This window comes from Aphelocoma coerulescens, chromosome 5 (assembly GCF_041296385.1).
Source record: "Aphelocoma coerulescens isolate FSJ_1873_10779 chromosome 5, UR_Acoe_1.0, whole genome shotgun sequence".
NCBI lineage: Eukaryota > Metazoa > Chordata > Aves > Passeriformes > Corvidae > Aphelocoma > Aphelocoma coerulescens.
Window position 1 is genome coordinate 30,903,271 of NC_091019.1, and position 25,454 is coordinate 30,928,724.

The following is a 25,454-nucleotide window of genomic DNA, read 5'->3' on the forward strand; positions in this document are numbered from 1 at the left end:
GTATGTTAGTATCTATTTATTAATGGTATTTTATACTATTTGATCTGATTCGAGACTATGCTTTCAGTTTTTACTTCACTGCAGTATTGAGATCAAATATAAGAAGGTATTTTACAAATATTTATACTCCAGAGATAGCTATTTAGGTTCTATTTACCTAAAAGGAAATACAAAGATTTCCTATACAAAGTTAGTATCAGCTTCCTGCATATTTAAATGAAAGATAGGGCACAAGACAGTTGAAATTATTCTCTCTTAAGACTTTGAACTTAATGATTAATCTGTATCTTCTATGTTCAGTCTTACAGTACTAAATAAAATCTTGAAATAGGGGAGTAACATAAAGCAACCAATTCAGAATCCATTCACAGCCTACTACACACACACACAGATGCCCCAAAGGCTCTATTGTGAACTGGCCTTTTTTCCCCCCCCTTTTTTTTTTAATTCTAAGCAAAAAAAAAAAAAAAAAAAAAAAAAAAAAGGCCTGTTTTTCCCAGCAAAAATAGCTTCAAATGGATACTATTTCCCTCAAGATGCAAATCAAGGATATGAACAGCAAAAGGGAACAGAGCTATTTATGGTAGAGCCAATGCTGGCACACAATGAAATGAATACGAATCATCTGAGAATAAATCTATGCTATAAAATCCAACAAACAAAAGGAAGAGCAGCAAAGTCTGAAAGATCTTCCTATAAGAACTAACATATCTCACAAACATACTAGTTTCAGGAGAGGGCATCTGACTGATCTCCAAAATGGACTGACATAATCACTGGCCAATCAGATTCAATATACTGAAAGTGCTCTTCCAGTTGTGCTTGGATCAGGCACTACATTGTGATTTAAGAGCTCTCCTAGGTCCTTATCAGGGAAAAGAAAAATAACCTACCTTAAATCTTCATCACTTCTTTTTAAAGTAGGGTAAAAGAAACAAGTAGCTTCAAAGCTCATTCACAATTTAATGTAAGTATTAAGAGCAAAATGTATCTCACAAGAATTTTCAAATTAATTTCAAAGCACAAACCACTTCTTTTTAAAAACACGTCTCAAAGAGGAAAAAGAATTGCAGGAAGGCATACTCACCACCTTCCATCTTTCTTTGACCAATATTCCCACACTGAGGATGTCAGGCTGATCCCCTCCTCCACTCATTGCAACCTCCTGAGGCAATGGAGCTGCTATGCAAAGTCTGCGTCAGTAGAAACCATCCAGATCCCAGGAATGGCTTCCATTTAACCAGTTACTGCAGAAACAGAGCACAATAATGGATCTCAGTGATTAACAGAGTAAGAAGAAATACAGCAAAAGTTGTGTTTCTCACCCAGCACCTTAACTAGTTTTTGTATCCCATAGTGACTAACGTTGAAATTTTAGTCAAACAGTTTCCAGTACAGAAAAAAATTCAAGGATATCCTTCCTTATTTTTTTTAACCTGCTCTCTCTCAAATCTCCAATACCAATCTCAATATAGAACTAATGAACTTAAACATTTTCAGAGGTATATTCCACAAGCAGTTTCAAATTGCTGCAAGGCATAATTACATTTAAACTTAATTTTAATAATCCCTTTTAAAATCTAATTAATAACTTACTAAATAATTGTTTAATTAATTAATAGTAATATATAACAACCTTAAAATAATATTAACCAAAAATTATAATGTTAAAAATAGATACTTAAATTTCAGTTGCATTGCATACAGACTACTTCACATTTTACAATGTGTTTCACATAGCTAGGATTACTTATGATTAAATACATCTAAAGTACAATTATGTCAAGCTATAAACAGCTGTCTTTGGCAAGGAAAAAACCCTGTCTATGGTAATTTGGACAGTTTATTTTTTTAATTTTCTGGTTTTAGCAATCATTGCTAAATTGGATTATAGATAGAATTATAAAAAATTGTACTTTGGAGATTAATATATCCGTAATGGCTTCCATCAGCAACTACTACAACCAATTAAAAGCTTATTTCAATTCTTTGAGCTTTTCTAGAATTGTGCTTATTGTTACACTGGTGTAATTATACAAGTGTAACTCTTTGTATAAATGCTCTTATCCTAAGACAATACTCTTCAAAAACTGTATTTGCTTTAGGTTATTTCTATTGCTTTCAAAGTAGCATAAACTGCAAGTGAATAATGCTTTTCTCCCCGAATCAACACAAAAACGGTATGCAAAACTGGTAAAACCATTCTGATTTAAATCAGCAGTATGGCCCTCCATGTGGCTAAATGCCAAGTTTACTACTGGGACTAAATTATGTTTTTTAAGAAACACTCTGCTGCTTAAACAACCTGGCTTTTTAAGACAAACCTTTGTTTGACACAACAGTAACTGTGGGTTTTTTCATGCTCTTTCATATTTCTTTTTCATACTACATTTATGCCTTTTTGCTTCAATTGTACATTATGACAGTTGAACCACCTCCAAATAAAAGAGACCCCTCTGGAGAAATATTAATCTGGATTAGTTGAGGATCTAAATTTACACCCAGTGAGAGTGGATTACATGCCTGTAAAGGAGTGCTCATTCAGAATACACAGCCTAAATTGGTTTAATTCTAACAAATGAAGGGAAACCAAATTAAGATTGTGTGTTCTGAGTAACAGCATCCATCCTGCAATTTAATCAGGTTGAACTAAACCAATTCAAATCCTACTGGTGATAGTAAATTCTCCCCTGCAGATAAGCTCAAAATTCTAAATAGAACTAGAGCCATTTATGTGAACCCCTTTAACATTACTAACCACTGACTGTAATTACTGTCCTTTCTAACAGAATTATCATAACACAGTCAGGAACTAAGACAAAATGAAAAGGCAGTAATGAAGGGGAAAAGGTCTATTTCCAAATTACATGCTTAAAGCACATATAGTGGTTTTTCCCCTAACTCAAATGTTTGGTTCTCTTACCATCACCTGCCAGTTACACCAAAGCCAGGGTTGGTCTTCACAAATAAACTGTTCACGTCTGTACTGGGACTTCAAGAGGGTTTATTTTTTCCTGATATTTGCTTAAAACAAGTAATGGAGACACTATTCATCTCACCAGAGCAAAATCTAAAATTGCAAGTAAGATTTTTGATGAAGCTTTCAAACATGAGCAAAATTCATCACCTGTAGGAAAAGTAGACACTTTATTAAATCGAAGATATGACAGTTCAGAGTTTTTTGTTATTACTGCTATCACCCTTGACCTGATTCCCAATTTGATACTTAACCTTTTTTTTAATACATTTGAAGTTACAATTTATAGTCACACCTCTGACAAGTACTTCTGAGCACCATTCATTCATGGATTCTTGAGTGTACTGAGAGAGCATCAGCAACCAGCCCAGAATGCAAAGGTACAACACATACAAACAAAGAACCTGTATTTTAAGAATTGTCATAGAAGAACTCTATTACTGTATGTAACATCTGCATGGCCAGAGTAACAAAATTTTCATTTGTACACAATTTCTTAATCCTATTCTAATACACTAATCTCTTGTTACATCTCTTGTCATCCTAGATCATTAAAAAGCAACAATGTCTATTCTATATCATCAGTAACAGGTATTCAAGACAATAAAACATCAGGACCCATTGAACTGTCATGCATGGGAGGCAAAAGTTCTCTCCTGAGCCCCTGAAGACAAGGTGCTAGGCTCCTCCTGAAGCTTAACAATCAACTGCAAGCATTACAAACATGTTGAAGTCAATTTGAAGAATCCTGGTTTTTTTCAAGACTTCAAGTAAAGTAGAAGGAGGATTCAGTGACACATTTCAAGGCCAGAAGGTCTGAAATCGGTCCAAACCTTTATCTGATCAGGTCATTTCAAAACTTCAACCTCTTTCAGTGAATTAGCACACACTAATATGTAAGACTCCAAATGTTCTTCACAGCTAACATGTTCCAGTATGTTCCTTCCCTTACAATAAGCCCAACTTGCTTTGTTTCAAGATTTAATATGTTTAATTTTAACTTTTTACCACAGGACTTGGTTACAGTTTTGGTAACCAAATTCCATTTCCAGTAATTTCACCTCATTTAAACATCTAAACATATATTTTTAACCTCTTGTCAATTGATACATTTAGCTTTAAGCCTTCCTTCATAACCATGGGTCTTTTATATGATCCTCCTTCAAAACCCCTTTCCCTGCTCCACATTCTTCTTGTGGTATGGACAGCAACATTGAGTTAGATATCCACATTGAATTACACTCTATCATACCAATTCCTAATATGGAGAAAAGATTTTTTTATTATTTCTTCATGGTAGAAGCCTGATTTCCCTAATTTAAGTCTGAAACTGCTTTATACTTTTGCTAAACCACAACTTTATCAGATGCTTATACACCTCCATCCTTACACTCAGGCATTGCTACAAGAATATGGTTTCTAAAGACCTTATTCACAATCTGATCTAGACAGAGTTTCATTGCTCTGATGTGTTCTCTAATGGCCTTAATACTGTATAGTCTGCAAATCTGTTAATTATTGATGTACTGCAGTGGATAAATATCTTTATATTCCTTACCTAATAACAGATAATGTGTATTCTAGTGGGTGCAATTTAGATTACAGTCACCTTCCCCAAATTTATACGGAACAAAAGGACATTATTAGAGAGGACTACATTTGAAGGACTTTTGGACAGACATAAATATGCGTTCTTTGGAGGTGGTTCTCAGGTCAAGCTTGAAACTGAAATTTCTCTGAATTTCAAAGGATTTGAATTCAGACTGTTCGGCCCATTCCAAATTTCACAGATGAATTAAGGACTCCTAAAGCAAATACAGTTGCATTTGTATTACTGAAATACATTGTTTTCAGCATAGCTCTTTAACAGCCTACAATGCTGTTAACAATTTTTAAAAGCTCCAGCATATTCTGTATTCCACTGAAGCAGATGAATAATTAATGACACACAGTTAAGGTGCAAGCTTTCCCTTACTCATTCACCAGATGAATCCCTTAGCAGTGCAGTTTTATAGGTGGCAGTAAGGCTATTTTCAGCACCACGAACACTTCTTTGTAATTCTCCCAAAAAAGTAACAGCCATTCTAATTGCAATATATCTCATAAAATTCTGTATTCATTAACTCATCAGTTTTCTTTTCAGATCAGTTTATCACTTCAGAGGAACTTTTCAAGATAACTGAACTACCACAATTAAAGACAATTAGCCCTCTGTCAAATTTATTTCCAGATGACAGGTCATGGAGTAACTAGGACAACACAATGAGGATAGACTGTTCCCTAACATAAGCCTTTGCTGGGAACTGATCACAGGATAAAATAAGAACAGGTAAAGGAGCATTAATGCTAATGTCCAGAATACCATACAAACAACACCCATTATTTAAAACCCTTCTATCCATTTAACTGATTTTAACTACAAATCAGCCCCACAAATGACTTCTTTAATTTACCCCATTCAAGTACACTAAGAGATTATATAGTATTAAAAAACAACAGAGCAAAATTTCCCAAAAAAAAAGGCAATCCTTTCATGTAATCTGTGCACACGTACATAATTCCCTTAGAGATAGCTCAAATGGAAGGCAATCTCTACTTGCCAGCCTTTACAGATGCTTAAATTCAGATCTAAGGTTGAGAAAGTAGCACAGACAATTTTGGCTGAATGGAGGTACTGTAAGTTCCAGGACAAAGCAAGTGAGCACAGAAGATTATTTCTGTTCCATAGAAAGGAATGCATGTCCTGTTGCCTCCACTATGGAATAGTATCAACTTTTTACTATTAGGAACTCTCTAAGCATGTTACGAGCTCTATCTGCCTGCCTGCAGCTCATTTGAAAAACTAGAAAATTAGCTGGAAACTACCTAAGAACTTAATGAACTTCAGTTCTTTAACCAGAACTTAATGAACAAAGAAAATTTTAAAAGGCCAGCATAAAGAGAAAATCAGAGCAGGAAATGTTTAAAGATCCTAATTTCACCACATTCACGGTAAAGTCCACTGTCTTAGAAAGGCTAAGAACATATTCAAATCGTTAATTCTAGGGATAGACATTATTTAAGTGCATTTATTCAAACATCCAAACTAAAAAGCTATCCTACACTTAAACCTGAATATTTTCTAAATGCATCTATTAAAAGCTGGTGTTTGGAAAATCATCATTCTCCACATCAGTGAGAAAACTGAATTTAAGACCTCGACTTAAATTTCCAACTGTACTGGTTGTGAAAAAAATCTTTTTTAAAATTCAACACAGAAATAATGTCATTTTAGGTTTCCCTTTCTCAGTCGCTTGGGTGCCAAAAATACTCATCACCACTTGCAGACTCCAGGTGTGAAAAGCTCCCAACTGTTTTGTGTGCTACTGCCAAAGAGTCTATATTTCCTTCTGGCAAATTCTGCAGTTGTTATTACAAAGGTGGTGATACTTTCTCAGTTTGAAGACAGAGTTAAAAATACAATGTTTAGTTTCAAATCTTATTTTTAAAAGACATATATTTCAAGCTACTACACTATTTTCAGTTTGCAAGAGAATTCAGTACCAAAATATGACAAAAACCCAAGCAAAGCAAAGTTTGTCAAAGGAGTGTATTATCTTTTACTAAACCAACTAACACATGTAGCAAAACCACTCAAGTTTTAGGCATACAAAACCCTCTTCAAATCCAAAATAGAATTTACAACTTGAAAATTAAATTGGACTTAAAAGCATTTGCAATGAAGTAAAGTTCACTGTTTCTTAATCAGACTAAACTGAGATAAAGGGTACCCTATACCTTGCCATAGAGAAAGGACAGCATCTGTATATGCATGACAGGGAGAGATTATATGGTTGTGGCGCCTATCAGAAACACAGAATGTATTTTATTACCTATAGAAAACCAGAAAATTTTGGTTAGGGAGAATTAGAATGTGTCATAAATCAAAGACCCTAATTAATCCATGACATTTTTGTCATGGTATTTTTCAGATGTATGAGTTAAATCCCTAATTTGATCTGTCACACTATAGTACAAAGACTTATGTCAGAAAAAGAGGAAAGAATGGAAGTCAGCTGCAGGGAAAGGCTGGACAACTGTGTTGCTTTCAACTCAAACCAGTTGCTGAACTTCAATCTCAGGTGCAGAGCCTTTAATACTAATGTGGAAACCTAACCCTTGGGAGAAGTTAAATTCATGCCAAATAACACTGCATTATTCTCAATTTTTTCCACAACTCAGAGGGAGTTCCAAATCAAAAAGAGGATTGTGAAGCCTTACTAACTACTCAAAAATTAATTGTAAAACCCTAAAAGTGTCACTTGTTTAAAAAAAAAAAAAGCTGTATTTCTGTGTCTTAGATTCACTAAGACTGCTGTGTATTGACAACAAACCTAAATGGATCTAGAAGCATGGATTTTTGCTATAAAAATTTGTTTTACTTGTCAAGTCTTCATCAAAGAAGCATGAAAATGGAAAGTGAGATCTGCAATTACCTTAATTATACAAGGTTTTGCAATAACAATTTTTCAAGATCCTAGGAAAATTTTCATTGTAGGAAACTGGTAGTGAAGTGTGGTTTTCAACAAAGACAGCTTGAAGTCAAACAATTAAGATATTTCAAATGGTGGCACAGTGCTGTAATATCAAACTACTTATAGTCTGGATTTATCAGCAAAATTAAAATCTTTGCTTCCAGTTTTTTGAAATGTCAGAATAGTCACCTATCCTCTTACCCAGAATATTAATAGCTCATCATCAATGTCACTAACTTTATATACCAGGAATAGCATAAATTGATCTTTTAAGATGCTCCAAACTATTGACCTCTCCACTAGTACTATCTATTATTTCATAAATCAATTTTCTCAGTAAAGAAAAACATACATGTCCAACGCATGCATACAACGCACAACTACAGGAGACAGGAAAGCAAGCAATACACTGCTCTGAAGAACTTTTCCAAAGCCTATGAAACTTTTTGCAGCAGATATGCAGCAATTTACAGAGGAGAAGAGCTGCTGCTAAGGACTGTGCAAGAATGATGCAAGGGCATATATACAGCAAAATGCTTAACCCGAAGAAGTAAAGTTCAGGCAAACTCTAATTACAACTGGGAATAACACTTAACTTCTTTTAAAGTACAAGAAAATTGGCAGAGAAACTTTGAAGAGACGTTCAGCTAGATGGCATGTGAATAGCAAAATGTTGTCTGCACTGACAGCATTCAAGTGATCAACAGGGCTGCCAGCAGCACAGAAGCAGCCCAGCTGGCAGACACACGACTGCATGCACAGCATTGTGCTCAGGCTGCAGCACCAGCCATGAAGCCACCTGGACCTCACGAACAAAACCTGAAAATTCTCTTGATATATCAGTAAAGCACATCACAAAAACATGGTGAGTGAGGCCTAACAGCTTGCTAAGCAGAACAGGAAAAAGAACAGAGGAAAAAATCTTTTTTCAGCCTGTAATGTCTCATCTCTTAGCATCCTTATTTTCAGGGCACGTAATTAAATCTGCTGCAGCATTGTGATGAAGAGAGGGCACTGGCTGTGCATACATAGGTAATTCCATCTCATTAAATACAGTAGCTCTTCTTTTTGCTAATGTGTGAAATGAGGACAGCAACTACTACACCAAGCAGGATGACTCCTAGCTGACAGGAAGATGGAACATGAGTGAGTCCACATAGGGCAGGACATCTACCAAACTCTGACAGGCCTCCTCAATGAGGGGAGCATACACACATCCTACCACACAGCACAGCAATCCCTGAAAGAGTTAAGGAGGAAAGACACACCATCACATTACAGTTTATGCAGGAAATACCTCAGTTGTTCAAGGAGGGTTGTACTTTCCAGCAGCAGATCAAGAGCACTAAAAAAGTCAGGCACAAAGAGAAGATGAAAAACCACAGAGACATTCATGCTAAGACCAAATCAGTAGTGATGTCAACACTCCTAGCACCTGTGGGAAGGATACAGCCACATAAGTGGGTCCTTATGAACTGCCAAATGACAGGAGAGGTGGGAAATGGCTTGGTGTCTGGCTCTGGTGAAGGAAGGTGGCACTAAGGCAGGTGAATAAACATATAATATACTGCCAGCAGGGCAGTACGAGTTACTACTTTATGTTCAGTTTGGCACAGCAGTAGAGAGAGGCTCTGTACAGTGCCAGGAAGTCTCTCTTGTTCACAGAATATTCCACAATGATCACATGGGCTCAGGCAACATCAAATCTACACGTACAATACAAAACAACAAAGGAGATGGGTATCTCATCTAAGACTGCCTAACCAGTTTGTCCCTAAAAAATACTGGTGCTGGAAACTACAAAGGTACAGGAGCTCCAGTAAACAATGTGGCTTAGTCAGAATATGCACTGGTTTTATAGCTGCAGCTCAAGATGGCTTCAAGCAACAGCGACTGAAATTTGAGCTCCTAATCCAAGATCCTTCAAGGGTAGAAATGGAAGACAGGTATTAGAGAATCAAAAGGGAACTTTGGCAAAGGCATTTGAAGTTGGGACAAATCCAGAAATATCAACTTAATTTGCAGCAGGAAAAAATTAGGTTAGGCAGTAGAAAAGCAGATAGCATGGACAGCTAATCAGAAGAGGAGACAGGCTGCATTAGACCAAAGATCCACCTAGTCCAATCTTCTGTTCCTGACTATTGCCAGCAGCGGGTATCTAAGGAGAAATGCAAGGACACAGAAAGCATATGATCACACGTGCCAGAATATTTTCTGGGGATATAGCAAGCAGGGACACAAAACAGAGCCAAAGATGGCATTTAAGACTTTTTGTCTCCAAGTTCATCAGAACTTTTCTGAACCATGAAAACTTTACCACCCGTAACACTCTACTGCAAGCAAACTGTAACCTAACTCCATGCTTTGGGAAGCACATCTTTGTTTCCATTTGTCTTCTGCTAGTTACATTTGAGGTTCATTAACCCCTGTACAGGAAGGCAGTGTACAGTTGCTCCCTGTTCACCTTTCAGTCCTACACAGGGAATACACCACTACCATGTGCCCTCTCATTTAGCTCTTCAACTATTTGATCTTTTGCTGATTTTGATCACCACATGTGTGCTTTTTTCCAGTTCTACAATATCCCCTCTGAGATGTGGAGGCTAGCATCGTTAGTAAGCACTAATCTGCTATTTTCACAGAACCTGCAAGACCACATTCCAAAAAAGTAAGTTCATTGCTGTAAATTTTTAAATTATTTATCCTATGTGAACTGCTTTATGATAATTTTCATTCATTATTACCTCAGAGTAGCAAGGTCTTTCTCCAGTTCTTCCATCTTCATATTTGCTAATTGTAATACCCTTGTATCACCAGACTATGTAATTTCAGTATTTGCATCTTGTCTAGATCATCTGTAAATATACAGTACAGCACAGAGAGCTACCCTTTTTAGGCTGATGAGCTATCATTTATTAAGATCAATATTTTCACTCAGGTTCCATTAAAAAAATATTTTTGCACAAAGTGTTCACATATAGAAAACCTGACTCATGATCTTCCATCTGGATCATTAACAGCTCTTGCTTTCAAATTTGGAATGGATTCCTTGGGTATGTAAACACAATGCTCCTTTAAAAGAAGGAGTCAGACTGGATGGGACCTTGAACAACCTGGCAACCATGGCAGGGGATGGATCTAGATGATCTTTAAAGTCCCAATCTAAACCATTAAAGGGACAACTGAGAGGAACTGCTGGGTGACTTCATGGTACTGTATAACCAGGAGATAAAATGGTAAATGAGGTTCTATGTATGTACATGTAAAATTATGTTTATCAGAAAAATAATCCTAACTGATCATTAAACATATGAGAAACTATTAGAAATCAAGAATAGGATCTTGTTATTATGACATACAGTAAGAAAAGATGGCAACTCAATGCTAAATAGCAGTCAAAAAAAAAGTTAGGAATTCAGACAAAGCAGATGACAACATGAAGATCATGTATATATCCATGGTTCACTAATACCTTGAGTATTGTATACAATTCTAGCCCTTCCTACCTCAAAAAAAAAAACTTCAGAAAATAAGAAAATAGAACAAGATAGTCAGGGATACAGACTAATTTCCACATTAAGTAATGACTTACAATTTTTTCAAGGGGTGGTGGGAAGTAGAGAGGGGTACTTGACAGCGGTCTACAAAACCATTAGGAGATAGAGAGGTTGGCCAGGAATCAGCTATTTATGATGTCATTTAATAAAGGAACCAAAAAAAAAAATCAAAATAGGTCAGCAGGAGCCAGACTCAGAACAAACTAATCTGTGCAACTTCTTGCCAAAGGATACTGTGAATGCTAAAACTTTACAATGGTTGAAGTGGGCAACAGTCAACTACATGAAAAAGAAAATTTCTGTGGGTTACTGAAAATACATTTTAAGTATATTCAGTGCAGAAAGTCCCTTACTAAAAAATGGAAAAGAACTAGAGGAAAGTATAATTTATATTACCCATGGTTTTGTACTTATCCTTAGACATCTTTCCAAAAATAAGTTGTTAGTGGTTATTGAAAAAAAGGACAAGAATTCCCATAATTTTGTTGACACTAGATAAAATGTTCAAAATTCTTAACATTCTTTTCACTTTTCTAAATAGTTTTGGTTGGATATTCCTCAACATAATTTCATAAGGAATCTCTGAATTTTAACTAAATTCTAATATTCTACCTTTCCCACAGAAAACACATTAGAGGCAAATCCTGACTACATCCAATACCATGGAGGCTTTCTTTGTTCTGGATTAAGGCATTTTTTTCCCTAATTACATTCAGCATATATACACCTATTTTTGATATGGCGCTACTTACATACAAGAAAGAATTATATAAAGATTTCTACATTGTTTGCTAGAGAAGTGATCACACACTTCTAGCGACACAGAACTTCCTTCCCCAAGGGGAAGGGCTTTTACCACATCATTAAATATTTAAAACCATACAAGACCCTACAGCATGCAGAAAAAAGCAGAGCAAAAGTATGCTTTTTAATCCATTTGTTGGTCACTATCTGTTGTCAAGGCTGACAAAAGGACAATCTGTTCCTGGAAATTTTGTTGAGCTGGTAGCTGGTGATGGGAACAAAAGAAGAGATTCAAGTTTCAGGTGCATTTTCAGAAGTTTTAAGTGTTGATGGCTCCAGTATTGAATTGAAAAAAGTGTTTTTAATTTGCTTCCATCCAATAGCTTTGCTTCATTCTGGCAGCTAGTAAGTAAGACTTCAATAACCACTAACAATTGTTCAGTAATAATTTTAAAGCTGAAAAATCAAAAAAAGTATGTGAGAGGCTTACATCTTACTTTTAAGAGAAAAAAGCACTCATGGATAGAGCAATAGTCATGCTCTCAAAATATTAAAATAGTTCAGTCAACTAGTTAGTTTTCTTTTTTGTTTGTGTGTGAACTAAAATTGCCATGCATATGGTGATGCATAAGAAATGAAGCAAGCTTATCAAAACATGCCAAGGATTTAAAAAAACACAATTCATGGAAATTACTTCCTGTCACCATGTTTAGACTAAAACATACAATTCACACACATGAAGCCTAAATAAATAAACTAATCTTCTATTTTTGCCTTTAATATATCTACAGCTGCCTCTTTCAGGTTCCATTACTTACTAGTTCTGACTCTCTGCTCTAGCCTTTTGACTTCACACTACATGGAATAGAAACCACGTCAAGAAACTCCAGCTCTTGCCTGAGAGTCATGTAGGCTGCACAGCAGAAGGGCATCTAAAGCTCTCACCAGAAAGGGCCTGAGGAAAAGGAATTAAATGGGAAAAGGGGAGAAGGAGGAAGGTGCTAGCATTCAAAGAGCTTTGTGCTTCTCTCACATTTCTTGTTTCTACTTCCTCATAATTGCTGAGGTGGCCATCAACGAGCTTCTGCTCTGTTCAAGATTCCCAGGTATAACTGCATCAAAGCAAACATTAGCTCAGGGAATCAGAAACATAGTATTTTTTATAAAACTGCTATGGTAACATACTTAGTTAAAAAGAATATGACAACACACTTTTTAATACATAGCTATATTTATACATTACATGTATATGTGTTTTTACTATATACACATATATATTTACATTATTTACATATCTATTCCATGTACATTACATATACATATATAATACTTTTTATAGAAATGCAGAACTTTGTATCAATGAGGATTCATGTCTTCAACCATAACTACTTACAAAAAATAGCAGCAAATTTGGCAACGTAGCTACTTAGAGATTCAAATGAATACAGCCTAACACTAAATGGGCATGATATTTTTAAAAGTGAATTACTAAAGTAATGGGAGAGGGGTATGCTTAATAATAATTTAAACCAGTGCTATCACTAATCATCTTTAAAGTATATAAAAAAAAATAAATGAGTGGTGTGGACAAATAGACAGGACACAGGAATTTGTGGGTCATAGAGGAAAAAAGGAAACTAATACCTGCAATAAGCTGGAAGTTGTTTATAGATGTTAAGTGTTACTCCCTAGATTCATCTTCGGAGGCTGTTTATTGGATTCTCTTGAGGTGTTTTGTAAAAATTGTTAAGCTGCAGGTAGAACAATGTTTTAGCCTTTTATACACTGTCTGAAAGTTCACCATAATGCACAGTGATTGCTCATAGAAGTGCATTGGAAAAGGTTTATATCCCTTGCTCACGGATGGTATAGCTGCATTTGGTATAATTTTGACAGCAAACAATTTGGTCCTGATGACAAGTTTAGCATGATTGGAGATGTCAAAAAGCCAGAAGCTGTGGCTCTGGGAAAACTTAAACAGTAGAGGTTTTTCTCTGGTATAAGTAGCAAAGGCATATAGATTATCCGTGCATGTCCCAGGATACAGTGACATGGGAAAACGAGTCGCTCCTGTCAGTCAGTGGCAGCCCTCTCCAAGCACCGAAGCAGTTAAGCGCTTGCCCGCAGCCTGGGCGGCTGTCGGCAGCACGGGCACCCAGGCGCTCAGGCCGGGCGGCTCAGCACCCTGGCCAGCTCCGGCCGGGCAGCGAGCGGGGCCAGGCCGGGCAGCGCCCCGGGCCCCGCCGCCACGACGCTGCGTCTTCCAGTCCATCATAAATATTAGTGAGATGCTACCAGGTCAGACAGGTTGAGACGGATGCATTTGAATAACTTGTATCTTAATAGGAATTTTCAAGGAGATCTCTGATTTAAAGATTCCTGAAACATAGAACACTCCAGCAGATAACTGATGTTAACGTTTGGAAAGGATAAATGAAACTACCTCGGTAACTATGGGCCATCAGCTCAGTATCAATTCCAGTCCAATAAGGGGACCTGACTATTAAAGAATTAAAGGAAGACACTATAACTACAGCCATTCAACTAAGTTTCCCTTCCTATCAAACTAACTTTTTACTATGGCATTACAAGTTTGGCCTATAAGGATAATAGTTCTATGGCACTTACACTTTTGTAAGACATCTAAGCTTATATCACACAGTACAGTCTCTTTTTAAGAAACTAAAATGCTAGAAAATAAATAGATCATATACTAAATAATAGGTCCCAAAATACAACTGTCAGTTGACTGAACAAATATCTAATTACTCCCATAGGAATCCATTTCTTACTTAATACTGAAACATTTTTTACTCAGGAAAGAATTACAAAGTTTGTAGAGAGATCAGGAAGTGGTAAAGGACAAATGGCATCAACTGGTTAAACAGACGGCAATCAAACTACACATGAGCCAGCTTAGATAAAAGAAGACATTATCCATCAAGGAGCAAAGAATAAATGGAAACATCACTTACCATGGTGTGGCAATCAGTTACTTCTGATATATGCATTTGATGGAGTATTAAAGTTATAACAACTATGGATGAAGAGGCAAATAAATACTAAGCCCATAATACCTCTACTTCCTCAATGGAGGACTGCTGCTAGAATATTATATTCAGTTCTGGTGTTGGTATTTCATGAAAAGACCTTTTTTAAAAACAAACAAAAAAAAAATACAGAAAACCAAAATATTAGAACACTGGATAATATGTATGTGAAAATTATGAAGCTCAGTTCCTTCACATTATCTAATAAAAATTGCTTTAGTCTGGGAAATTGCAAAAGATCTTCATTCTGACACACAAATCATACAACTAAAAAGGTTGAATCTTTAGATTCCTTAAACCACAAAAATATCTCTAAGATTTTTAATTTGCATTAATAAAGATACTCTACTAACAGAATACTTCATTAACTCTTTCAGTGGATTCCTTACCACTGACAATTCTTAAAAGACCAAACAATGATTTTCTACACTATATGCTCTTACTTGACTACAGCTAGCACACGTAATTCAGGGAAGTCCTAGGGAAGCTGGTTTTACACACAAAGTTAGCCTCAATAATCACAATTCCCTTGGTCTTCACACAGTTAGACTGAGATAAGTGATGAGGTTTTTGTCTTTGAAAGTCAATTATACAAGGATATTTCATTATGAAAATACAATTATCCTGTGCACATTTAGTTTGCTGGGACTGTCTTAAGTTCACGAAAAACATTACTGGGATCAGTTGAAAATATAAAACATGGCAGAATGATGAGGCATAAAAATCAGTACGTTTATGTATTACAAACACGGGGGTCAAGAGACTCTCAAAAATTGTAAGAATTTCCTACATATTAGAAGAGCACACAATGCAAGATCAGATTTTAACTATCTTCCAAATAAATGTACAATTATTCCTAAAAACAAAAGAGTAAAGTTTCTCAGAAACCCTTACAGGCTTTCATTTTATCCCTTACTTAAATAATATAAAGCATTGCATAACAGTGTTAGATGTTTTAAGAAATACTGGCTGTACGTAAATAAAGACATTCAATTCCAAATCTCTCCAAACTAAAGTCCGGGCTACAGAAATAATCCGGATTGTATTGTTGACCTATAACCTCATATATTTGTATATTTTGAATGTTTGAACACTTGAGCTATACAAATAGTTTGTCTAAAACCAGAAGTTTTACTTCAGACTGACTGAGAGCAGATTTAATTTTCTAGATATGGAAACAGTTACACATGACACCATAATAGCAAAATGTAAAAACACTACACTGCTAACAGTATTCTCTAAGTTCTTGAATTTACATGAAAGAAATACGGTTCTATCAACACAAATTGTAAGTATTTTCTTTTTTTATACACCAACAGTCATTAAATTTGCTTTGAGCATATTCAGTTTTAAACTGTGGTGAGATACTTCTGCATTTTGAAATTATTATTTAAATGACTAATTTCTACTCTATAAGAGCATAATGTGAATACACAATCACATGGCAAGCAGGATTATGAGATTTCTACTGAGAAACAGGAAACATTCAATGATATGGGTGAAATATGTGTAGATAGCGTACATTTTTTAGTAATACCAGAAGCTAGAACAGAAATAATACAGTTAAGAGTAGTAATAACTACATTATTATTTATTAAGACCAAGATTCAGCTTTTACATGTTTCAGAGCAAAGAATATAAGAGCACATTATAATATGTCAACACCAAATATGAGCAACATCCACTGCACAGCTACTCATATGTTAGCCACAATCCTGATTTAGACCATAAATCAATTCTGTTCAAACCTTTACTCCAGGAAAAAGATATACTTCAGTGAGCTATTACATGTTGATGCAGGGCTTCACAATAGAATTGAAGTATTAACTGCCAGTTCCAACAAGCCAGACAAAGTACAGCTGCTCCTTGATTAGGAGGGGAAAATTGACTGATCAAGGAAAGATACGAGGCACTGCCACATGACTGAGGTATCCTAGGCTCAAAACTAATGAAATATATCAGACCAACAGGAAGAAATGTCCTGCTTGAAATTAGCATCCTGTCCAAATTTCCTTCAAATCAACAGAGAAGAAAGTGCACCATCACCTCAAAGCAGCTTCTCATGTAAAATGTTCCTCTTTCTCTTGTGTCCTCCCTGAACTGACAATAGGCAGGAAGACCTGCCAGCTGAGCACCCAGGCTACAGTAAAAGAAAGGATCTGGTTATGACTATCTGAGCTACACATTCAGGGTAAAGTTGCACATAACAGCATGACCTAGCAAGAGTTATAAACCTATATCAACCAAAAAGCAATACAAACAACTCCCTTTTTACAATCATTCTCTGCCAAGTTAACAAGTTGACTCAGTGTAGCTCAGAGATCAACGGGCACTAGAAAAGGCCCAGGCAGAGAACATCATTTTCCACTTAAAAAAAAGCAGCCAACTGTTAGACTGGTTTAACAGTAATGTGCAATTTCATCTGCAGGAGCTAACATGTGAAAAACATTCTTATATCTATGTACATCTACAAATAAATAACAACTATCACCAGACAGTCAATAACGGAGCTTCTTTCCTTCACACATCTGCTTTACTGTGGGAGGGTCATGGTTTGCTCCCCAGCTTCAGCATCAATTTCTTAGTTCTTGGCAGGTCAAGACAAGAACTGACTGGGTTAGCTAGCATGTAGCTCCCACAAGACCAAACAATACTTTCCTCATACTAATCTATCCTGTGATTCTTTCAAGATTTTCTCTAACCAGATGAACTGTTCAACAGGTTTCCTCACTGGATACACTGTCTTGCTCAAAATTGTAAAATTTTAATTTCACCCAAAATCCTCATGATTACTACAACAATCTCTAGAGCTTAACAAAACAGCACTTAAACTTCACACAGAAAAAGAATAGTGATCCAATGTGAATTCCTCTCCTTCAACTCTCAGAGTACCATATGACAATTCATTCTAGGATGACTTGACTTAGGGAATTATACTTTGGTTTTATTTATAGACAACTGGAAATGGAAAATCAAAGCATCACATATGAACAGGGCATTCAATTCAATCCAACTGGAGAAACAGCACAGTCATTCTTTGTCTGATACATTTTCTATCAGCTGATAATGCCCATTCTAGATCTATTTAACTCAAGATGTTGACAAATGGAAAGATGAGAAAATAATTATTTCAAGGCAACATATAACTCAAGAATACAAATACATTCTAAAAAGTCACCAGTTTGATGCTGAAAAGTATATTCTATTCACAGATCACTGCCTCCCTTTTTTTTAATTCTTCAACACTGCAAAGCTAGAGTCATACTTCATTTTCTCAGAAGTCAAACTACTTGCCACAAGTGGAATTTGAAGCATTACTATGGCAACAAGTAAACTTGACAGCTACAAGACATATCCTGCTGACACACCATGTAACAAAGCAATCTAATTTTTACTATGTTGAACAACATTATATCAAATAAGTGTTGCTAAAACCCCCACAAAACGTTAGTATCCTGAGACAGAGCATGACAGAAGCAACAAATACTATCTACGAATTATCTGGGAAGTGACAGAGAGCAGAACAAACTCCCTTTCAGAATCAATAAGCAGGTGTTGACTGGAGACAATTCCAAATTACTGAAAAGACACGAGCTCTGAAAGGCAAGATCTCTCCTAACTGCAGATGAGTCTACTGGAACAATTTTTGTGTCATTTCAGGTGTGAGAGAAGTGTATCAAAAACATAATAAAATTATTTCTATATAAACAGACCAGGATGACACAAAACCTGATCCTTTATGTTTTTCCGCATGTGAGCTCCACACAGTAACCTATCCCTGCAACAAGTAACAAATCTCTTTGCAACACCCAGATAGAAAAATATGGCTACGTATTAAAGAGACTTGATATCCTTTACCAGCTCTCAAAGCAAGTTCAGCATATTTTACCCTTCCTTCATACATCAGACAGCTTTGTACTGGAAAGAAAATTACTTTCCTCACCAATGCCATCAGTGATCTGGCAAACTTCATCCCTGAAAGAGGCCTTGAATTCTTCCAACTACTACTTGCCCTGAAATGCAAGGCTAAGCAACATACACACATTTCTCCAAAAGGAAGAATTAGTGGATAGAGTTCCTCATCAGTGTAATTCTCAATAATTGACTAATCTCTTCAGACAAAAAGCAACAGCATGAAATAACATTTGAGTGATGCAATTCTGTGATGACAAGTTCTCAAACACACAGGACAAGAACCACAGAAAAACATGCCTGAACATAACAATGAAAATATTTTAAAATTTTTAACAAAACAGTTTTGTTAAAAACACTCAAGACTTCTTCAGTTTCTCAATTTGCCCTCCTTTCCACACTCCTCTCAAATTAAACTTTCCCTTCTCCCCAAAAAACTTCTCAAGTTTTCAATGATTCATCTCCATTAATTGAAAAATAATTTTGAAAAACAACTGATCAAATGTTATGACTTGTACAACATATCAAAAATGGGAAGAGAATTCTCAAGCAGATCAAGAGGTGAAGTGCAAGAAAGCCAGATTTTATTGCTTGAATTTTCTACTACTTGGGTTTCAAGACTAGTGACCTATAAGCTAATACAGAGAAAGACTATGAATTTAAACTGCTAAGAATGGCACCTCAATTTCATGAGCAGCTTAAAAAAAACTCCGAGTTAGTAGATTCCCTCAAAAGCACACTACTAAATGTCTAGCACTGAAGCAAGGAGAGGGGAGTATTCTAACTCTAAAATTTTAATAAATAAAGTTGTAAAGAATAAGTAAAAGACTACATTATATTCTCAAAGAAGTTATTTTGAAAGAACATACAAGATATAGTTACTAAAAGCCACAATATAAAGTACTCAATATTTCTAATGAAAAGAGGGAAGTCAACTTTTATTCTGCCACTGCATGACAGAGAATACAGTACAAGCATTAAAGCACTCTACTAGTGCGTGGAAAGCAGAAAAATGAAACTGCTCCATTTAGCTGTTCTCTCTTATCAAACTGAAATAGTTTTTATTTCCTCTTCTAAAAATTAACATGCTCAATTCCCACTTAAGTACCCTAGCTACTATACTCTTAAACAGGAAAAAAAAAACCAAAAACAAAAACAAAACAAGTAAAAGATTTGAACAAGTTTCTCTCACACCAATCATGACCAAGAAGTCAAGTTCATGACAAGCAGTTTTTAAACACACGTGAACTGTAGCTCTTGAATTCCTTAGGATACACCTTGTATTTAGGCAATTTTGCATGTTTGAATTCTCACCCACCAATACCAACACTTTAACAACTGGCCCATCAGGCTGATCTGCTAGATCCACAGCACAACACACTGCTCTGTGAGATTACTCAAAGGAAGCTCAGGTTTCTTGAGGTGAGTGTTTTCACGGAACAAGGGAGGAAGGACAGTGGCTGGTCCATGTATAACAACGCATCCCTGTAAAACCACAACGAATCCTGGTGTCTTGTACTGAAAAGGCAGCTGTTTCTCCTCCCCTCCAGCCTAACACAAAGGCTTTGTGTAGTGCTTCCCCAGAGAAAAAGGAAGAGACAAGGCAAGACATAGGAATACACAGAAACTGTCAATCTCCTTTGTAAAGTACCAATTCATTCCCAATAGATAAACAAGCCCTCACTGAAACAGAAAACACAGCAGTATATTAATATACCATACACTGCAACTTCACACGCTGAGCAGATGCTTAACCTTCTGTACACAAATACCTAGCACTGCTAGAAACTGATCATCTAGAAGCCAGTTTTGAACAAGGAAAAGCCCACTCATATCTCTCTTCTGTCATACTCAAAAATCTTCTTGATATAATCAGCCACATTGAGAAAGGCCTCTCTGGAATTTGTGATGTTAGAAGTACCAGAGCCTGCAGTATGCAGCAGCAGTACAGTGACTACTCTAAACATAAGCAATGTCACGATATTCCGGTCGCCCGATTTGTTCTTCTCATTCTAACCTCATCCTTCCCAAACAGGAAGCTTAAAAAGATGCTGAGCTTCAAGTAAATAATGGTACATCAGGAATATATTAGAGACGAACCAAGTATTTGTTAGGGGTAATTGGTTCCATCTTCACATTTTTTAAACTATATCTTGATGCACTGTTTTCAAAATAACTTTTGACAAATGACTACACATACTATTGCAGTAAAACTTTTCTATATATCATTTCATTGACAGGCCAAACAAATGTTAACAAATATACCTCTGGTTTAACAAGTTAAGAAAGTTTTACTACTTTGTTAAACATAATTCACACAGTAAAGCAAATGAATCATCATCAAGAAAGTGTACTGGACAATATGAACACAAAATAAAAATGTTGGGTATCTTTGTACCGTGAATTCATATAACTAAGACTTCAAAAGACATTACCAAAATCAAACAAGAGCAGCAAAATAAGCCCTAACCTTTTGTTTTCTCAGATACAACAGCTAAAATGAACTACCATACCTACAAGCACAGCTAGCATGTGTTCAACAGAGGCATGGCATTTACTACACAGAATGCATTCTAAAAATCTACTCATTTTTTCCAGAACCACAACACGGAAACTAACCACATGCTTTGAGGCTAACAAGATAAATAAATAGAGTACGATTTATTTTAAGGCTCTCAACATTCCTGCAATATAGCTTACTAATTTAGAATGTTTAAGCTGAAATTACACTGGTTCTGCACATAGTGTCTAACTAAGAATGCCACTACAACCTATTTTATAACTCATTTTCTATAGCCCTTTCCAGCGTAATTATAAATATGGTCGAAGGTTCTCAAAAGGCTGTGGTATCCTCCGGGGTCATTCCTTTGTGTCCATTCCCCCCCGCCCCCACGATCATACATCAATATTATTATTTGCACTCCCATCCCCACACACTAGCAGTTGTTTCCAACTGTTCTGGCTCACACCAGAGGTTACAAACCTCGTAGCGAGCTTTGTCCTCTCATTGCTTTTGCTCTAGAGTGACAACAGAAGCCTAAGGATGCTGCTGCAGCTCCAGACATCATCAGTTGACTTGGGAGCAAGGTGCTGCCCCATTTCCTCTTTGTAAAGCTAAAAGTACGTGCAAGAACGTATTTTTAACGCCGTTCCACACGCAGCTCGTATGTTCCCCTGACCGCCGTGGTGCGCGCACCCGCGGCCTAGCCAGGCATATCTGTATGCAAGGATCGATGCAAGTGCCGCTAATGGCTCCAGCACTTAGAGCGCCAGGCGACAGACAGCCCGCTTCCCATCCAGCCGTGCCCACACAGCAGCCGCCACACGCATGCCACAACCCAGAGCTGGAAATACAGACGCAGCTATTCTAAAACGGAGATCTTTCGCCGTCAGAACACGTAAATTTCTGTACCATTTGCCTTCTTGCAGCAAGTGGGAGGGACAAAAAAAAAATCTCGTGCCTATCAATTTGAGTTCTCCGTGGAGGCCGGGGCAGCGGTGACTGCTGCTGGAGCCCGCCAGACCTACCGACCTTAACTCCACGGACGGGATCGCCCCGTCCTGCCCCACTGCAATAAGCCCTTCTCGGGGCAGGCAGCGGCCCCTGGAGCTTCCGCGCCGGGCAAACTCCCTCTCCCGCGGGGACAGAAACCGCGACGCGATTTCCACGCAGCAGCCGCTGGGGCCGGGCCGGCAGCCGCCAGAGCCCGCGGGCCGCACCCCGCCGAGGCGGCCGGAGCGCCCCCGGGGACGGGGCGCGGGGTAACGGCGGCGGCCGCGGCGCAGCACCACGAATCCTCACCTGGAACGGGGCCGAGGCGGCGGCTCCTCGGGGCGGCGCGGCGAGTCCCTGCGGCGCCCCCGGCCCCACAGGGGATGGTGTGCGCGGCGCGGGGCGGGGGCTACAGCGGCGCCCCCCGGCCCAGCCTCCGCCCCATGGCGTGCGCCGCGGTCTCTATGGCGACTGCAGAGCCGGGCCGGCCCGCGGGGAGGGGTAACGGCAGCGCGCAGGCGGAGGGCGCTCAGCGGGTCACGGGGCAGCTCGCAGCGCTCCCCACGGGGGTTGAACCCCTCGCCGCGGCCGCCGCCATCCCTGCGGCAGTGCCGGCCGGAGCCCGGCCGCGCTCACCCGCGCCACCGCCCCCGCGCTCGCCCCTCCTCGGCCGCGGCGCCACCAAGCCCGCTGTCCGCCGGGGCACCACCCACATCCCATTTCCGGAGTGGTGATTGGGCAGCTGCGGAGATTTCCCATGAGCGATTGGCTCTCAATGCGGTCAATCCGGGCACCGGGGGCGGGCGCACTTGGACGCGGCGCTGTGCAGTGCGGGGTTGGTTGAGCCGGCGAGCGCCGGTACAGCCGCGGCCGCCCCTGCGCAGCCTCGGGGCAGAGGCGCGGGATGGGCACCGGAGTTCCCGTTTCCGAGGAGCTTCCGAGGGGCAGCGTCCGTGCGGGAGGCCGGCACTGGCGCTGGGCGCTCACCGCCGCAGGGCCGCCCCCGGGGGGGAAGCTGGGTCCTCGCTGCGGTGCCGCCTCCGCCTCAGCAGTCGGGGCTCGGCCGCGCTGTCCGTACCTGGGCGGACTGCCCAGGGCCTGATGGCTGCAGTCTGCTGCCCGGCCGCGGGTGGGGCGAGAGCGCTGAGGAAGGAGAGGCCGGGTTGGGGGAGGCGGGTGACCGGGCGTCGCCTCAGGGACCTCTGTCCCCCGCGGGGGCACAGCAGGGCTGTCACCCCTGGGCTCCGCTCAGTGACAGTAGGAAACAGTGGATGTGTCCCGTGCCTAGGTGAGTACGGCATTCGAAGGGAAGCCTTCCCGCTCTCACTGGTTACTCCTTACTGCAGGCAGGACTCTCGAGCCTCGTGAGGCCACGGAGCGGGCGCTCCTCGGTGGGTGCCATCATCGCACAACAGCCCACAGGACGCGTTTGTAGGCCACAGTGTCAGCCCAGAGGCCGGATCCATCTGGCAGACCAGCAGCTAGGAGAGACCTGTTCTGTGGGAAGGAGGAAGGACAGATTTGCTGTGCTCACAGTAGCCTGTATGAAGTGAGTAAAAACACCGTAGTGTTTCCCTCATGTGAAGTTTCCTTAAGCGGGAAGAAAAAAAAAAGGTGCTTTTATTTCCCTACTGCCAGCCAGATAAGAAGATAGTGTGAATAATTTAAGCCCTTTCTTCATTCATAACAAGGAGATCATAGTTAAAGAGTAGGGTTAGGAAACAGTATCTCCTGCTGCTACTTTATGAAAAGGAAGATTTTAGCGCTGATAGTTTACAGGGGAGTTACCCAGAAGTGGGAGCTGTGAACCAAACCTAGCAATGAACCCAAACAGTTGCGAGTTGCTCAGTGTCAGCTTCAGGAAGATGCTTCTTCCCTTGCAAAGGGAACTGCCTCAAGCAGCAGGCCACCAGTCATAGTGGTGTGGATAAACACTGGTGATAAGCATATGCTTCTCTATATGTAGTGAATGCATATGTGTATTATGTGTCCTAACAATTAAAGCAGTCAATAACAAAGCTGATAGAGTGAAGAAATGTTCATTTTGTGAATGGAAATGAACTAATGTTGATGGTAATAGGTGGAAAGAGTTGCACCTTTTTTTCCACAATAGTATATCTTTACCTGGGTTACAAAATGGAGTTACGGGTTTTGCTTACCTTTAAAAGGCACTTACAATTTCTCAGATGGAAAATATTCTACTGAAACTACATATTCTTTCAAATCTGTCTTAAAGGCAAATTGCAAAGGTGACAGTTATTCTAGGATAAACAGCTCTTCTTATGCAGCAAACAAATATTTTTTTTCACGTTCACTCTAAAGTAGACAGTGTTTTTCTTCCCAGATTATAACTGAAGGTAGATAAATATCCTAACCACCTCTTATTTTAAGTAAATAAGTTTTGCCAACAAAACTTGCTGTATGCTAAATGTAATGAGGAGCTTGTGAATATGAATCTGTCTGCAAAGTGTTTTATTGTTCCCCAAATAATTGACATGTTGCCTGAGGTGTACAATTCTCAGGAGAATTTTCTGATTCAAATAAAGAGAACAGAAAGGCCTTAACAAACTTGTTTATCTGGTTTGTCTGTTTACCTGTTCATTGCAGATCCACAGGGCATAGTTTCTCTCATCACTTTGGAACTTCACAAGTTAATTCATTGTCTAATACAATGGACATGCATATTATCACGGGAATCACACCAGGTGTACATGTCTTCTTAGCTCACTGAAAGCTTTAAAAGACCAAAGAGCCTTTCCTTCATCATCAGTTGAAGTACAGTGATCTGTAAGTTTCCAAATTACCATGTGATCTTCATAAGCAGACAAAACCTGAATGGTTCAAATAGAAGTCAAGCAGGGAATAAAATAAACTAAAACTGAGACTTTTCAAAGGGAAAATCTGTTTCCACTTATGTGAAGGAAGTCCTTACAGAAAAGATCTAATCTTTTTTAACTCACTGCTCCAGAAATACACCAAGAAGTTCTTCAATGCTTTCTGTTCTACTATTTTAGGTTCAGAGATGTTGGTAAGTATAACAGATACCAGCACTTCCTCTGTCAGTGCAAACTTGCAGAATATCTTTATCACACACCAAAATACCCCAAACAACCAAACCCAAAAAACCACCAGCACATTAAAATCTCTATGTAAATATGAATATGAAATTGAGCTACTCTAGTTTCTTCTTTTTTTTTCTTTTTCTCC

The 25,454-nt window shown here is 38.6% G+C and overlaps 1 protein-coding gene across 5 annotated transcripts in view; it reads right to left on the reverse strand.

The window, feature by feature from the left end:
• TTBK2 (tau tubulin kinase 2) overlaps positions 1 to 22,887 on the reverse strand; it is an 83,119-nt gene extending 60,232 nt beyond the window's left edge. For 3 of the 5 annotated variants that reach the window (XR_011151383.1, XM_069017452.1, XM_069017449.1), the window contains exons 1-2: positions 22,557 to 22,887; positions 1,088 to 1,247 (exon numbers count right to left, since the gene is read on the reverse strand). Coding sequence is in view for 4 of the 5 variants with exons in the window: in XM_069017452.1 (XP_068873553.1) it covers positions 1,088 to 1,156 (69 nt within the window). In the remaining variant the exon portion in view is untranslated. Of the gene's footprint in view, positions 1 to 1,087; positions 1,248 to 2,923; positions 2,985 to 14,767; positions 14,803 to 22,556 lie in introns of those variants that run through there. The other 2 variants (XM_069017451.1, XM_069017450.1) reach the window with 2 other exon arrangements.
• Positions 22,888 to 25,454: the final 2,567 nt, after the last annotated feature.